At 42.8% G+C, this 17854-nt stretch overlaps 1 protein-coding gene across 5 annotated transcripts in view; it reads left to right on the top strand.

Annotated features, from left to right (window-relative positions):
• LOC124619249 (RING finger protein 44-like) overlaps window positions 1-17854 on the top strand; it is a 120098-nt gene that overhangs the window by 40164 nt on the left and 62080 nt on the right. For all 5 annotated transcript variants that reach the window (XM_047145509.1, XM_047145508.1, XM_047145505.1 and 2 more), the window contains 5 exons: window positions 8251-8380; window positions 8470-8546; window positions 8870-9009; window positions 15049-15328; window positions 17037-17183. In XM_047145509.1, coding sequence (XP_047001465.1) covers window positions 8251-8380; window positions 8470-8546; window positions 8870-9009; window positions 15049-15328; window positions 17037-17183 — 774 coding nt within the window. The remainder of the gene's footprint in view (window positions 1-8250; window positions 8381-8469; window positions 8547-8869; window positions 9010-15048; window positions 15329-17036; window positions 17184-17854) is intronic.

Below are 17854 nucleotides of genomic sequence, written 5' to 3'. Positions count from 1 at the left end.
TGAAGCACATGGCCACGCAGATGTGTGACCTCAAATTCAGCTCCGAGTTTGTGAAATCTCCCAGTGTCAAGCTAGCATTGCCATCCTCCCGTCTCAATGTGCGAAGCCACCAGCTACACAACCAGTAGGCAGGAAAGGACAGAAGGAGTACTCCTGTGAAGACTTTCTCCATCCCTCCAGCCAAACAACACCCTAGACTGTCCGGTTAGAGAAAAGCTTGAAGAAGTCCACCAAAGGCAAACAGTCTTCTCCTTCTCCAACTCAAAGATCCTGTTTAACAGTGTCAGCACGTGGTACCTTAGCCCAGCCGGCCTCTCTTTCCAGTGCCCACCACCAACCGATTTTCAGCGTTGGACTCCACAGACTGACTGCACAAGCAAACAGATGCTTCTGTGGACCCCATGGAGCAGGATCCTCCTGCTTCTGTGCCCTGTAGTAGCGACTCTCCACTGGCTGTCCCTTGGTGACTGCCGAGTTGACACCCCTACATCTCTTCCTCATCATGACTGTCCTCAAATGAAACATTCACAGCCTTCGGTCCCACAAAGAGGATTTATGGCTGCATTTAACATCACATCATCCCCTTGTACTCTGCCTTCAGGAAACAAAATTGCACCCTCACGACCACTTTGAGCTTTCACATTACTTATCGATTCGTTTTGCCCTTCCCCCTGAGTTCGGCATTCCATCTCATGGGGGTGTCATGCTGCTCGTACGGATGACATTCATAGTCAACCCATCTCTCTGACTACCTGTCTTCAAGCTGTTGCAGTTCGCCTTTTTCTTCCCCAGCTGACTTTTTCCCTCTGTACCATATATGTGTCTCAGTCATTCGATGTCACCAGGGCAAGACTTCCTTCATCTTGTTGGGCAGCTACCTCCCCCCATTTTTGCTATTCGGTGACTTTAATGCACATCAACCCATTTGGGGTTCTCCCAGGACCTGTCAGAGAGGTGCCCTGTTGGCTGACCTCCTTAACCAACTTAACCTCTTCTGCCTTAACACTGGAGCACCCACTTTCCTTTCTGACTACTCGCACTCCTGTTCCCATTTGGATCTATCCTTTTACACTGCCCAGCTTGCCCATCGTCTTGAGTGATCTGTTCTTTCAGACACCTACACCGGTTGCTGACTCCTGTCCCATCTGTGTGCATGCCCAAATGGCAGCTTACTAAGGCTGACTGGCAGCTTTACTCCTCCCTGGCAATCTTTGAAGAAAAAGATTTCCCCAGTTGTGATGACTGGGTCGACTATCTCACCAATGTTATCCTTTCTGCTGCAGAATATTCCATTCCTTGCACTTCCTCTTTACCACGTCATGTCCCAGTCTCTTGGTGGGCTGGGCATACCACGATGCAATTCGCACTCAGAGACGTGCTCTCGGTGTTTTTTACCGTCATCCTACAATTGCAAACTGTATTCATTATAAAAAGATGCGTGTAAAGTGTCGTCGCGTTCTTCGGGATAGCAAACAAGCTAGCTGGATTTCATTCACTAGTTCTTTCAACAGTTCCACCCCTTTCTCTGTCGTGTGGGCCAACCTCAGATGGCTCTCTGTGACTGAGATCCATTCCCCCATTTCTGGCCACACAGTAACAAACGTCACCGTGGACCCTATTGCTGTCTCCAACACCTTCGGCTGCCGTTCTGCGGAAGTTTAGAGCTCTTCCCACTATCACCCTGCCTTCCTCCATCGGAACTGAGCGGAGGATGCTCGGGCAGTATCCTTCTCTTCTCCGAATCATGAGTGCTACAATGCCGCCTTTACTATGAGGTAGTTTGATCATGCTCTTAGTTCATCCCGATCCTCTGCCCCAGGGCCGGACGCCATCCACATTTGGATGGTGCAGCACCTTTCTTTTGCGGGCAAGCACTTTCTGCTTAACACATACAACCACATTTGGGCAGAGGACACATCTCCTGGGTGCTGGCGTGAAGCCACCATCCTAATCATACCTAAGCCCAGTAAGGACAAAAACCCTTCCTTCTAGCTACTGCTCCATCTCTTACCAGGTGCATTTCCAAGGTAATGGAACGTATGATTCGTGCCCGGTTGGTAGGGTGGCTAGAGTCTCGCAATTTACTGATGAATGCACAGTGTGGATTTAGAGCACGCCATTCTGCAGTTGATCATCTTGTTACTTTGTCTACCCATGTTGTGAATGGTTTTCTGCTGAAATCTCAGACTGTGGCCGTGTTTTTCGGTTTAGAGAAGACATACGACACCTATTGGAGAACTGGTATCCTCTGTACTCTTTACACGTGGGCTTCCGCGGCCGCCTCCCCTGTTTCCTTGAGGCATTTTTACAAGATCGAGTTTTCAAGGTGCGTGTGGGTTCTGCCTTGTTGGACACCTTTATCCAGGATAATGGTGTGCCTCAGGGTTGTGTCCTGGGTGTTGTCCTGGGTGTTGTCCTGTGTGCTATAGCCATTAACCGTATCATGGCCTGTCTCCCACTGGGCCTCTCCGGCTCCCTTTTTATTTATGATTTTGCCATCTATTGTAGTTCTCCACAGACCAGTCTCACTGAGAGGCGTCTTCTGTGGTGTGTTGATCGTCTTTAGTCTTGGAGCATCAACAATGGCTTTTGCTTTTCCACTGATAAAACCGTCTGTATGCATTTCTGGTGATGCAAGTGGTTTTTCCTGCTATCTTTACATCTTGGGCCTGTTGTCCTTCTGTTCATTGAAACTACGAAATTCCTGGGGCTCTTGATCAATAGGAAAGTCTCTTGGTCCTCCCACGTATCTTATCTGACAGTCCGCTGTACACGGTTCCTCAATCTCCTACGTGTCCTCAATGGTACTTCCTGGGGTGCTGATCAAATCACCCTCCTCTGTTTGTATCGGCCCCTTGTCCATTCGAAACTAGACTATGGGTGCTTTATGTGTGTGCATGCCCATCCTTCTTACGCCGTCTCAACACTATCCACCATCTTGACATCCGTTTGGCCATGGGTGCGTTTTACACCAGCCTGTTTGAGAGTCTGTATGCTGAAGCTGCTGAACTACCCCTATCCACCGCTGTGACTCTCCTCTGCAGGTACGCATGCCATTTGTCTGCCGTGCATAGCCACCCATCCTATGCCGCCTCCTTTCATGATTCCTTTGATCATCAGTATGGGGCTCATCCTTTCTCTCTGTTACCTCCTGCAGTCCACTTTTGGCACTTGCTTCGGCGGCCTAACTTCACACTACCTGCACCTTTCCCAGTGGGTGGTGAACCCTTCACAACCTTGGCTTCGTGAAGCGGCCCATGTTAACCTTAGCCTTCATTCGCTTCCTAAGGAAGTACCAGAACTCCAAGCGCCAATAGAAAGCACTGATGCTCAAATCGTTATAGGCACTGAAAGCTGGCTAAAGCCGGATATAAGCTCAGTCGAAATTTTTGCAAAGAACCTAATGATGTTCTGAAAGAATAGGCTAAACACGGTTGGCGGAGGCATGTTTGTTGCTGTCAGAAGTAGTTTAACTTGTCACGAAATTGAAGTAGATACTTCCTGTGAGTTAGTATGGTTGGAGCTCATTGTTGGCAACCAGAATAAAATAATAATTGGATCCTTTTACCGACCTCCCAATTCAGATGATACAGTTGCTGAAAGTTTCAAAGAAAACTTGAGTTTGATTTCAAACCCGTAGCCAAATCATTGGAAGGTAGGAGACGAGATACCGGCAGGAGTAAAGCTGTGAGGACGGGGCGTGAGTCGTGCTTGGGTAGCTCAGTTGGTAGAGCACTTGCCCGCGAAAGGCAAAGGTCCCGAGTTCGAGTCTCGGTCCAGCACACAGTTTTAATCTGCCAGGAAGTTTCATATCAGCACACACTCCGCTGCAGAGTGAAAATCTCATTCTGCATACTATAACAGTTGGTGGTGACTTTAATTTACCCTCGATATGTTGGCGAAAATACGTAGGTACGCATAAAATATCATCCGAAATTGTGCTAAATGCATTCTTTGAAAATTATCTTGAGCAATTAGTTCATGAGCCCACGCGAACAGTAAAAGGTTTTGAAAACATACTGGACCTCTTAGCAACAAATAATCCTGAGTTAATAACGAGCATCAAAACCGATTCAGGGATTAGTGAACACAGGGTTGTTGTAGCGAGATTGAATATTGTAATCCCCAAATCCTCGAAAAATAAGCGAAAAATGTACCTATTCAAAAAAGCAGATAAAAATTCACTTGTCGCCTTCCTGAGATATAATCTCCACTCATTCCAAATTAATATTATAAGTGTAGACCAGATGTGGCTTAAATTCAAAGAAATAGTATCGGCAGCAGTTGAGAGATTTATACCAAATAAATTAACAAACGACGGAGCTGATCCTCCTTGGTACACACAACGGGTTAGAACACTTGCAGAAACAACGAAACAAACATGCCAAATTCAAACAGACGCAAAATCTCCAAGATTGGCGATCTTTTACAGAACTCGAAATTTAGCTCAGACTTCAATGCCAGATGCTTATAACAGTTTCCACAATGAAACTTCATCCGGAAACCTGCCAGAAAATCGAAAGCAACTCTGGTCGTATGTGAAGTATGTTAGCGGCAAGAAATAATCAATGCCTTCTATGCACGATAGCAATGGAGATACTGTCGAAGACAGTGGTGCCAAAGCAGAGTTACTAAACACAGCCTTCCGAAATGCCTTCACAAAAGACGACGAAGTAAATATTCCAGAATTCGAATCGAGAACAGCTGCCAACATTAGTAACATAGAAGTAAATATCCTCGGAGTAGTGAAGCAACTTAGTCACTTAATAAAAGCAAGTCTTCTGGTCCAGAATGTATACCAGTTACGTTCCTTTTGGAGTATGCTGATGCATTAGCTCCATACTTAACAATCATATACAACCGTTCACTCGACGAAAGATCGATACCCAAAGACTGGAAAGTTGCACAGGTCACACCAATATTCAAGAAAGGTAGTAGGAGTAATCCACTAAATTACAGGCCCATATCGTTAACGTTGATATGCAGCAGGATTTTAGAACATATGTTGTGTTCAAACATAATGAATTAACCTCGAAGAAAACAGTCTATTAACACACAGTCAACATGAGTTAAGAAAACATCGTTCCTGTGAAACACAACTAGCTCTTTATTCACATGAAGTGCTGAGTGCTATTGACAAAAGATTTCAGATCGATTCTGTATTTCTGGATTTCCAGAAGGCCTTTGACACTGTACCACACAAGCGGCTCGTAGTGAAGTTGTGTGCTTATGGAATATCATCTCAGTTATGTGACTGGATAAGTGATTTCTGGTGTTCCCCAAGGTAGTGTTATAGGCCCTTTGCTGTTCCTTATCTATATAAACTGTTTGGGAGACAATCTGAGCAGCCGTCTTCAGTTGTTTGCAGATGACGCTGTCGTTTATCGACTAATAAAGTCATCAGACGACAAACTGCAAAACGATTTAGAAGAAATGTTGGAATGGTGCGAAAAATGGCAGTTGACCTTAAATAAGGAAAAGTGAGGTCTTCCACATGAGTGCTGAAAGGAACGCGTTAAAGCTCGGTTACACGATAAATCAGTCTAATTTAAAAGCCGTAAATTCAACTAAATACCTCGGTATTACAATTACGAACAATTTAAATTGGAAGGAACACACAGAAAATGTTGTGCGGAAGGCTAACCAAAGACTGTGTTTTATTGGCAGGACACTTAGAAAATGATGCTGTAATTTACCATCTAGTAAGGTCATCCGAAGGCCAGTATCAGTTGCAAAGCGATTTAGAAAAGATTGCTGTATGGTGTGGCAGGTGGCAGTTGACGCTAAATAACGAAAAGTGTGAGGTGATCCACATGAGTTCCAAATGAAATCCGTTGGAATTCGATTACTCGATAAATAGTACAATTCTCAATGCTGTCAATTCAACTAAGTACCGGGGTGTTAAAATTACTAACAACTTCAGTTGGAAAGACCACATAGATAATATTGTGGGGAAGGCGAGCCAAAGGTTGCGTTTCATTGGCAGGACACTTAGAAGATGCAACAAGTCCACTAGAGAGACAGCTTACACTACACTCGTTCGTCCTCTGTTAGAATATTGCTGCGCGGTGTGGGATCCTTACCAGGTGGGATTGACAGAGGACATCGAAAGGGTGCAAAAAAGGGCACCTCGTTTTGTATTATCACGTAATAGGGGAGAGAGTGTGGCAGATATGATACGCGAATTGGGATGGAAGTCATTAAAGCAAATATGGTTTTCGTCGCGGCGAGATCTATTTACGAAATTTGTCACCAACTTTCTCTTCCGAATGCGAAAATATTTTGTTGACACCAACTTACATAGGGAGGAACGATCACCAAGATAAAATAAGGGAAATCGGAGCTCATACGGAAATATATGGGTGTTCATTCTTCCCGCGCGCTATTAGAGATTGGAATAATAGAGAATTGTGAAGGTGGTTCGATCAACCCTCTACCAGGCACTTAAATGTGATTTGCAGAGTATCCATGTAGATGTAGATGTAGGAGGACACTATTCCAGCCTCGGTCTATCGCCATCAGTTTCACGACCTTCACATGGAACTTCGCGATAGTACCTTTGTATACACTGATGGCTCTCGGACTGATTGTGGGGTCTGGTGTGCCTTCATCATTGGCACACGTGTCTTTAGATATCAGCCTCCGGCACCCTCCTCAGTATTTACAGCCAAGCTCTTGGCCTTGTATCAGGCCATGGAATACATCCGACGACATAGCCTTTTCAATTGTGTCCTCTGCTCAGACTCACTCAGTGCCCTTCAAAGTCTATGTGTGCTGTACATTGCCCATCCCTTAGTGCAGCAGGTCCAGGAAAACTGTCATCTGCTCACTCTTGGTGGAGTCAGTGAGATCTTTCTGTGGATTCCTGGTTATGTCGGTCTGCCAGGAAACAAGGCTGCCGACGCTGCTGCCGAAGCTGCAGTCTTCATACCTCAGCCTGTGAGAACCTACTTTCCCTTTGATGATCTCTGTGTTGCTGTCTGTCAGGAGGTTGTGTCCCTTTGGCATCGCCAATGGTTCTCCCTTCACAGGAATAAGCTCCGGTTTATTAATCCTTTCCCAGTGGCTTGGACGACCTTCTCTCGGCCCTCCCTTGGCTGCGTTTTGGGCACTACCTTTTTAGCCTTCATCATTTGCCAAGTGGCGCTACCCCAGCACTTTGTACACATTGCACTCAAGTTTCAACTGTCCGCCACTTTCTGATGAAATGTCCATTTTCTTAACCTTTTACGTTCCTAGTCTGGTGTGCCATTTCAGTTTTTGACAGTTTTAGCAAATGATGTGGGGGCTGTCGCCCATGTCTTATTTTTTATCGGCCAAAGGAATATAGCGAGGCCATGTAATTTTTAGTTTTGGGTCTCCATTTCTGTATGGTGTCTTTTTTAGCCCTTTATCCATGTGCCTGTTTTTAACTGTTTTCTGTTATGTCAATTGGTACTGGTATATAGTCGTTTTTTTTAACTCGTCTCTGTTTCGTTTTCTATAGTTTTGACTTGCGCACGCGTGACCCCAGTCGTTTTTGTGCCCTAAAGCAAAACAAAACTGCATGAGCATCACTTTGTGTCTTCTCAATGATGAAATTCCTCTTTTCTTTAAGTTGTTCTAGTACAGATGCTACCACCGTATTTCTGAGCACAGAATTTCTAACAAAACCACCGGAAACAACTGCTACCTACAGATAAATAAAGACTCGCAGAGGTGACTGTTGATTGATACAGATATCCATAGGAATTGAGTGTTTTTGCAGTGTTCAACTAGTCCTATTTGCAAATTCTTAACTTTCTGTTAAGGCATGATAATTAAGGAGCTTAGCTGGCAAATCTGCAGAGCAACTCTCGTACCTCAGGTACTAGCCAGCTCAGCACTTGTGTGGTGCTTCTCTACAGTCCCATTTGGTGTTTTCGGTTATTCAGAATCTCTTTTAGAGAACCTGTACTTAAAATAAATAAATTAATGATTGCAACAATTCTTGCATCTTGACATCCAAAGAGAAATAATAAATGTTCTGAAGGTAGTCGTTAGAACAGTGTACTTCTCAATATGGGAACAATAAGCGGAAACAAGAAGTACAATATTTTTGAGTAAGTTGCATGTCAGATATTGTTTTTAGTTAGTTAGTTAGTTACATTTAGTATTTACGTGCTTGACCTGAAAAACCAATTAATATTGATGAATTGGGTTCCTTTTTTATGATTTCTCGTTTTATCAGGCTTAGACCCCATGTAAAGCAAAGTTTAATAAATTCCACAGGAAAATACTTTGTGTGGTCCACCCATCTTGAGTGTCAGTCCTAGCGGTTTGCCAGCAAGCACTGTGGATGTTCATCAACATACAGGAGTAGGTCTGGAATTTTCACCGAGGCGGACAGTCACTGCTGGAGGTGAGATAAAGTTAACCCTTTCTATTACTGTGATTTTGGATTCAAGTTTTTTTAGGGGCGATTAATAATGTGCTTCTTTGACTTCACAGAAATTCGCCTGAGTCCTTTACAAATTCAGCATTCGCCTCCGTATTTTAGAACTAACAGTCAAGATGATGGAAGGAAGGCAAGTATTAGCTTTTCTAGATTTCGTGTTAATTGTACATGTTGCATCTTCAATCTGTGTCACATTGTTAATGTCTCACATATTCTGCTTCCAGTGTACAAATATATTAAGTCTGTATCACAACAGCAGAAAGTATAAGAAAACAAATGTAATGGAATAATCATATATTGACATAACCTGTTTACTTAAATTTAATTCTTCTCCCATCTTTTAAAGACACATCTCTAAATTTACAATACAAGATGATGATTTGCACCATTTGTCATTTCCAACTTTGTCTATGAATGGAGAGAGAAATTGCTGTATTAATGCCATTATTACAGAGTGAAAGCCCTTCGCGAAAACGAAGGAGAGTGTCTCGTGGAGGCATTCAGATGGCAGTACCTGTTCCCACAACAGCACCACATACGAGGACACCTTGGGAACAGCGCCGTTCTCCCAGGCACCAGTCAACTGCTCGGAGGTTTGTTCTGTTTGATTTTTCAGATGTAGTTGTTAAAGACAGTGAGTCACGCAGCTCCTTGTTTTCCTGCAACTTTGCTGCTGAAGTGCCATCAAGTGCCTGACATGTATGAACATGTGAAACGATGGCGTGTTGTGTGGGGGTGAAGCAGCACATTTAAAAGGCAAATGAGGTCTTATTTCAGAGCTTACTGTGGTGCTGTAAATATGGAAAGTTGTTTTATAATGTGAAATTAAATAAAATGTTTTTCTTTACCTAGGCAATGTGGTTTCAGTAACAGAGAGAGATGGAAAACAACTTTTTCTTGAAAGCGAATTAAAATAGTCTGTACTGGTAGATTTTTATAATAAGTCAAAACCAGGAAAAGTGTAAGGTATGTTCATTATCACCACTGATGTTTGTTCATTGAAGAGGAGTTGGGTAATTAAAGAAGTGTTGTTAAGGGCAGAAAATTAGCACATACAGTGAATCGATGATGCAGTGGTGGTAGCTGAAAGTGAACGTGAATTGTTATTTATGCTAAACGTAATGGAACTTGGGCTGGCTGTAGTTTAAGATATGCAAAATAAATAAGAAGAAAGTATCACATTTGGATGTGCTGGAGAACTAAATGTTACAGCTGGGTAAAAAGGATCTAGAAGGGGTATATACATTTAGATATGCAGGAAGCAGAATTAATAAAACTGATTGGTACACACAGCATATAAATTAAACGACAAGGTCTTTTATAAAAATCAATAGCAGCTAGTGTCCATGAATGTAAAAACATGCCTAGTTTTAAATGTATTAAAATTAGTCTGAAATTTGTAAATAAAACTCAAGAAACAAACTAAAATTGGCGCAAAGCATCAGAAAGTATGTAGCTTGTACATGTACCCCCAATTGGTTCCTTTGGAATTCACACATATTAGGACACAGTTCATTTCTCATTTTAACCCATCAACTGCTCTATAACATGTTGACACGCGCCATTGCTGCTGTCCTCTGGTGCTCTGGACATGGTAATGCACGATATTGTTCCTTTTGATGATACTATTCGCACCGCTTGCTGACACCTTTGTGCTCCTGGGTGTTGAGGTGGGCTGCCACTCGATTCTGTGTGCGCTCTGGATGCATTAACGCATCAGGTCCTTAGTACCCAGGTAGCCCAATTTCCACCCTAAGTGCTCAGTAGCTTCCTGACATTCGGCCTGTGTGCATTGGCTGCTGTAATCTTATTTTTGTTGCTTTTTCATCTTTGTTTTTGACTGAGAAAATGGCATGCCATTGTGGTTGCACAGATGACTATACGAAGGTAGTGACGGGCAATTACACCTGGTACTTAGTATTACAGGATAGTGAAATATACTCACTATTTTTATATACTTGAATTTAGCATATTTCGCGACAGTACTCACTTTTCTGTGAAATATTTACAATATGATATTTGTCTTTTTGTGTTGGCTTCAGACGTCTAGTGAAAGTATGATTCCACAATGCTGTTTCGTCGGCTGCAGAAATGACCTGGATCAATGCGTTTGCCTCATTTTTGGTGCTTCAAATACCATTTCTTCGAATGTGGTTCCTTCTTGACGTTTATACAAAAAAAGTAGTAACATAATTCATTTTGCCTGTTCACTAGCAAATTATTATAACGGCGACCTGCACATTGTTCCGCTGTCACACACACAGTGTGTTCACTGCAGACTGACTACGGTCAAAGATGACTCTAGTGTCAGACATTTCACACAACACACAAGCTTCCACTTGTAACCAGTCTCTTTGATATTCTTCGTCACATCTACTAATATTAATCAATATGCTGTCACTCTCTAACATATTAGCATAAAATAAGGCAAATTACAATTCACAAAAAATATTCTGACAAAAATATAAGAAAACATTTACAACGTCCCTCATTAGATTTTGTATCGACAAATCCGGTAAAAAATAACAAATCTCCCAGATCCATTACAATAGAATAAACTGAAGTAGACCCCTCTATATAAAGATCATTCCAGTAGTGTTGTTGGAGAGACTAGTTGGTAAGCTGCTATCATTACATGTAGTTATAAAGCATTCTAAAGGCTACAAACAAACAAAAGTTCTTGACGGTAACTGAAATGATTAAAACATGTGCAGCACACTGTGCACAGCCCTCCCATACTTATAAAAACCAGTATATTTAGAACAATGATAGATGAAACTCTGCTCTTTTAAATACAGTTTCAATATATGAACTAATTTCATATACAACAGTGAATGAGCTAAACTGAATTGTGCACGAAGTCTCTGCAATTTGGATTTATCCTCTGCCAAACTCAAAATAGAATGGCTTCCAGAGGCAACAAAAGTTATTTCCAATATTTAAAATGTAAGGAAGATGATAGTTTTGCTGATCACTGTGAAGGACCCATTCATTTGTAGACTGGCACAGTGAAAAGACTTACACATGGAGCTATCGGCCAAAGCCTTCCTTAGCAAAGAAAATGAACACACACTTACATTACCAAGAGTGCCTCGTGCACACTTGGACGCCACCGCTGGCAGTTCCACCAGCCAGAATGGGACTGTCATATGAATAGCACAATCTGGAGAGGGGGGGGGGGGGGGAGGTGTAGAAGAGAGCTGGCAGGGCGTGCAGGGCCAAGAGACTGCCAGGCGCAGATTCAGGACTTGTGATCATGTTCATTGGGGGGGGGGGGGGGAGAATGAGGAACGAAAAGAGGGGGAGAGGAAAAGCAATCCATCCTACCACAATGGATACCTGCTGCATCTTTCTCTACCCATTCAGAAAAGTATCCCATATTCTGTTTCTTAAATGTTGCTGGAATCCTCCCCAAGGTCCTAACCATAAAAAAATTCCTTTCTGTGGATCCCACATCTCCTTCCTCAATGACCTCCACCTTTTCAGATTCTGCCAGTTCCTATCCCTCACAAATCTGCTACTGCAAAAACACATTTCCATGGCACAGGCCTCCCAGAGCCACCTCTGCTCCCTCTGTAAGATACAGCTACTGTGCAATCCATACTACATACACCACATTTTTGAAATTCAATCCCTTGCTCTCCAGCACCTGGAAGAGCATTCCAGACATCACCTTGGTAAGTTATCTGACCTGCCGACATCCTACTGCCACCTTGGGGTCCCACTATTTGAGCTCTTGTCCTATCCGTAGTGCTTCTCATCAGCCCCCGATAGCACCCATACCCTGCCTAGCAGACCTTTTCAACTGGACACGTATCCCAAAACTCCCTACCAACATTCTAAGTCCAGAGCCCAAACAATCCTGAAATGCTGTTGTTAACCTTTTCGCCAAAATCCTCAGCTCTACGGAAGTTTTCGTTTTATTCAAAGGACTCACCTTTAGCCCTACACCCAATGTAATAATGTCAGACTTGTCAAAGAGCTAATCTCATTCTCCTAGTCGCCTGCAGTGGAAACTATTCTTTCTCACCAACCCCTCCAATCAAAGCCAACATAATTCCAAAATTGATTCCTGCCTCATCCAGTTCATGTCACCACTCACCCAACCCCACACACACACACACACACACACACACACACACACACACACACACACCAGGACTGGAACAACTGAACCGCATTCCTTTGCCAGGGCTTTGATTACCTATCATCATGCCCTGAAATGAGGGACTTCCAACCCAAGATCCTTTCCACTCCTCCTAAAGTGGTGTTCAGTTGTCCACCAACCTCCACGACATTCTTGTCCATCGCTATGCTACTCCCAATCCCACCTCCTTGTCACAGGGGTCAAATCTCTGTGGAAGACATTGGTGCAAGACCTGTCCAATCCACCCACTATTAAAGTCTTAGGCTTATCTTAACCTGTCAAAGGCCGGGCCACCTGGAAAACACCCATGTTATGTACCAGCTCTGGTGCAACCATTGCACAGCTTTTTATGTTGGTATGACTACCACCAGGGTGAAAGGCTGCCATCAAACCGCAGTCAAAAGCAAAGTCTGGCACAATATGCTGCAGAACATAAGCAGCTTGATTTCAGTGGATGCTTCACAACATGGGCCAACTGGATCCTCAGCTCTACCACCACCATTTTCTAAACTGTGGAGATGGGAGTTATCCTTACAATACATTCTCCACTCCTGGAATTATTCCAGTCTTGAGGTGTGGTAACCTACTGCCCCCACACCCTCAACCCAACAGTTTCCTCCTCCTTGTCTTATCACTTTCTTCACTCTCACATTCCCTCATCTTTTTTTGTGTGACACCCTCTGCCAATGCACGTGTCCGTCCTTTCCCTTTCCCTGCTCCCTTCCTTTTCCGCACCTTTCCTTTTCCTCTCCCCCACCCCATCACCTGATGCTGTGCCTGACAGTCTCTAGTCCTATCAGACACTGTCTCCTCTTCCCCCTCCTGTACCCTGCTGTCCCTCCCCCTCCTGTGCCCCACTCCAGATTGCTATTCACGTGACACTTGCAGTCTGGTCAGAGCTGCCGATGGTGGCACCATAGTGTGTGTGTTATGTTCTTGGTTACGTGACTGTGAATACGTGTGTGTGTGTGTGTGTGTGTGTGTTTCTTTTCTGAGGAAGACTTTGGCCAATAGCTGTGTGTGTAACAGTCTTGTCATTGTGCCTGTCTGCAGCTCAGTGGGTCGTCATCACTGTGAGTAGCAATCTGTCCTATTCCTGTCCTGTTATTCTGTTAGTCCAATCTGGAGTTTCCATTGTTTGATTTTCAATATTTTGTGTAATTAGGACTGAAGTTAAAAATAAGACTAGTATTACAGTTATAAACTGTGTCTTTGTCATGAGACAGAATAACTGACAATGTCCAAATGCGCAGACTGTATTCATTCAGTATTTGATAATGAGAGCACTTAGCAACTTCCAGAAAAACTTTGGACGTAAACATTTATCGAACTTTTTGTCGCTACTCCCCCCCCTCCCCCCCCCTCCCCCCCCCCCCCCCCTCCCTCCTCTTTCTTGAAGAAGTAAGCAGAAAAGCTATTACTCATTCCAGTCAGTAAATTATGCCGCCACTAAACAGAGAGAAAATGGCATAAGTCTAGAAATGATAATGTTTGCTTCAAAATTGGACTAGAAATATCCACAGTCAATCTTAAAAAATGACTTGTCGTTTGTTTTCCTTTAGCATTGTAGAACTTTGAGGCAGCTAAAATTATTGCTGATATTGTCATTGTAGGGAATGATCTAATTTCACTAACAAAAAATAAGTCATTTTTGAGATCTGCAGCCCGAAATATGGTTTGGTGCGGGTCTCCGTATTATTTTATCCTGTCCAGGCCTCGTCATCTCCGAAGAACTACTGCAACAAACATATTACTGAATCTGCTTACTGTGTTCATGTTTTGGTGTGCTTCTACGATTTTTACCTCACACACTCGCTCCCAGGACTGAATTAGTGATTCATTACCGTCTCAGAATGTATCCTATCAGCTAGTCCTTTCTTCTAATCAGGTTGTGCTTCAAATTGCGTGTCTCGCCAGTTTTGTTCGGTACCTCCTCATAACTTCCATTATCTACCTATCTTATTTTCTTCATTCTTATGTAAGCAAATTGTTATAGCAACAAAATTGGAAAATTTGTGTGTGAAATAAAACAGTACAGTAAAATGTAAAAAATTTACTTGACTCTCTAGAAACATATAAGAAGTGTGTCGACAAACAGAAGAGTTTTAAAAAACATGGTTCTTCATTAAGTCTGGAATTTAATTTTCTGTATTTGCTCGAAATGCAAGTTGAATCTACTTGTTAACCACAGTACTGATTTAAGCTTGTGACATTACTGCTTGATGTGACATTGCTACAGAAAAACCTAGCAATGCTGAGGTGGTTGTTGTTGTGCCTGTTGTAACATTTCTGGTCTTAATTTTAAGTTTTATGTTTCATCTGTTAAAAGAACAGTGATCCAGAGGATGTGACTGAGACTTAGATACATTACTATGTGAATGTTGAATAGTTGAAGTATTAGTTGTGACCACAAGCATCTTTTACTTTTAATAATGTGAATCACTAAACTCAATAAATTGTAATAATTTCGTTCACTCATTCTCAGTGTAAGTAACAGTTTGAGACGCACCATGCGTTGCACGCCCGTGTGGGGTCCGCTTCCCCACCAGGAGTCGCCCTACACGCCGTTCCACCCACACCCGGCGCACACGGCTCAGAGTCCTGCCACAGTGCCAATACCGCTTCCACTGTCGCTGTACCCTGGCAGCAGCCCCCCTCCGCAGCACGGCTGCCACCAGCATGGGCTGTACGGCTGCTGCAGCTGCCCCCCAGCATTCCCTCCACCGCCCTCAGGGCCTCCGCCGATGCCTCCACCACAAGTGCAGGTTCGTAATTTAGGCATGTGGTTGGTATTGTGTATTTTAAGCACTAACATTCTCATTATGCACAAATAATACCGTTGTAGAATAAATTCTGTAATATCTCTCGTTATTATCTAAGCAACTGTTATAAACTTACTCTAATTCGCGTGTAATTTCATGTGATGGTGGTTTTTGTTTCTAGGGATACAACAGTTATCCATAAAATTTTAATTACCACATGAAGAAAATAAAGTTACGTAATTAATTTTTGTTTATATGTTGCTATATGTCTGCCATCACGGTATGCATCGAAATCCCTGCACCACAGTACTGAAGCAAACTGCTGGGAGCAAAAACAGAATGGTGCTGCGTGTCTACATTTTATTGGTGGGCTGTGCAATTTTGTTTTGGCCGCTCTACCTGCACGGTGTTGTATGTGGTACAGAGATTTGTGTGTGTACCAGTCCTGCAGACATGTACGTGCAAAGTGATAAAAAAAAATTTCACAATTAACATTTGCCCACAATGGCAAATTTTTTACACAGAGTTTGAAACTGCCCTAAAGTTACAAACAAAAAATTGGTTATGTAACTTATACCTCCCTGAAGTGATAATTACAACTTTATAACTGCCCCTTGTATAAATGTTCACTCATCAAGTGGACAACAGATACATTGATTTCTGCTAAAATTACAAATGTTATAAAAGAAGGGGGTCATCTTCGTATCAAGTTCCAAAACAGGAGAACTTAAACATGATTAAATCTGACTTTTACTTTCAGGATATTTTAATATGTCGTTAGAAATATCAATATGAAGCAGTCACTAGGTAAGGGAAAAGTCAAAGAATGGACAGTGAATTAAAAAGCTTGATTGAATTGATACTTATGAATACTTATTTACCTCAGTTGGTAGGTCAATAATAAACTTGTAAAAAAATAAATAAAAATTCTAAGAGTCTTGAGGAGGGAAGACAGAAGCAAGAAGACAAAATTGAGAGTAATGATGGAGAGAGAATGCAGAAGGTAGGTAGATAAGAAATGAAGGAAGTTTGTGGAATAAAGCCTATAAACTATGGTTAGGTTTGTGGCGTATGTGTTGAGAGTAGTCACGTTGTCTGAAGTTTTGGAAACACACCAGAATGGATAGGGGAATTAATGTTCCCACTCTGGTCACTTGGCTCCAATCCCATTCTAATATGAGTACTTCCAAAATATGACCATCAAAAGGATCTTCCGCCTCCTGCCCACCCCACCCTCCCCACTTGCCCTACTTACCTCTCGCCCACACAAAATTGATTTGTGAGAGCTTGGGTAGGGACAGATCACTCAAACTCCAGGCTAACGTGACTCAAATTTTATGGGGAAGAAGGGAGGCAAACTAAACAAATATGTCCCTTTTAATGTGGGCTCTGAGTGCCACTACTCCCACCTCTCACCGGACCGACTATTCCCAACCACTTCCTCCCTTCCTCGAAGCACAGGGAACTTAACTGTTCTGAAAACTGTAATTGCAGGAATTTGTCGTCTTGAAGGTAGGTATGTATGTACTGGCCATCCTTTGTGCTTTTGTTACTAATTTTCTGATTGTATTTTCCTTCTTATGCAGATGTGTATGTTACTTAAGGATATCAGTAGCAAAAATTATTTATATCGTTACAGAAACTGGATATTATCTGGTGTATTTCTACAAACTTTTGTGCTGTATCTCTGCACCAAATTTATTTTTCCTAGGTTCCGCAGTTTGGGAGTTGCCTACCACCCCATCATCAGTCATATGCAGCATTTCTTCAGGCGCAAGCTCAACCAACGCCTGGGTTCACAGCTCCTCCCAGTCCGTGCCTTTCAGTTTCTCCAGTCCATTTCCCTCAACAACCTCAGGTAAAAAGTGTTGCCAAGAGCTTTATATTAATTTCTGTTCTTAGTATTTTTTTGTCTGGTCCTCCTGTCATCTACATCTAGATCTATACGAATACTCTGCAAATCACAGTTAACTCTTGTGTCTTCTCGTGCAATCTCTGATTTCCCTTACTTTATTATGGTGATTGTTTCTCCCTTTGTGGGTCGACGTCAACAAAATATTTTCGATTTCGGAGGAGAAAGTTGGTGGTTGAAATTTCATTAGAAGATTCTGCCATAACGAAAAATGTTTTTGTTCAAATGGTGTCCATCCCAAATCCTGTATCGCGTCAGTGACTCTTCCTCCTATTTTGCGATAATACAAAATGTGCTGCCCTTCTTTGAGCTTTCTCGGTGTACTCCGTTAATCCTATCTGGTAACGATCCCAGACAGTGCAGCAGTACTCCAAAACAGTACTTACTTATTTATTTGTAACGGTGCATGCGCCTGTGTGTGTGTGTGTGTGTGTGTGTGTGTGTGTGTGTGTGTGCGCATTGGCAAGTAGCCTACTCTTCGCGAATAGCACCAATGTCAAGTACTCTCACTTCATGACTCTGCAGAGAGGTTTGGTATTTACACCAGGACATTGGTGCAAAGCCTGTCAGGAACTTTGTTACCAACTCTCCTCTGCTTGCCGGCCAGATACTGGCAG

The sequence above is a fragment of the Schistocerca americana genome, chromosome 6, assembly GCF_021461395.2.
Source record: "Schistocerca americana isolate TAMUIC-IGC-003095 chromosome 6, iqSchAmer2.1, whole genome shotgun sequence".
In the NCBI taxonomy this organism is placed as follows: Eukaryota; Metazoa; Arthropoda; class Insecta; order Orthoptera; family Acrididae; genus Schistocerca; species Schistocerca americana.
This window is presented reverse-complemented; position numbering and strand designations above follow the sequence as displayed.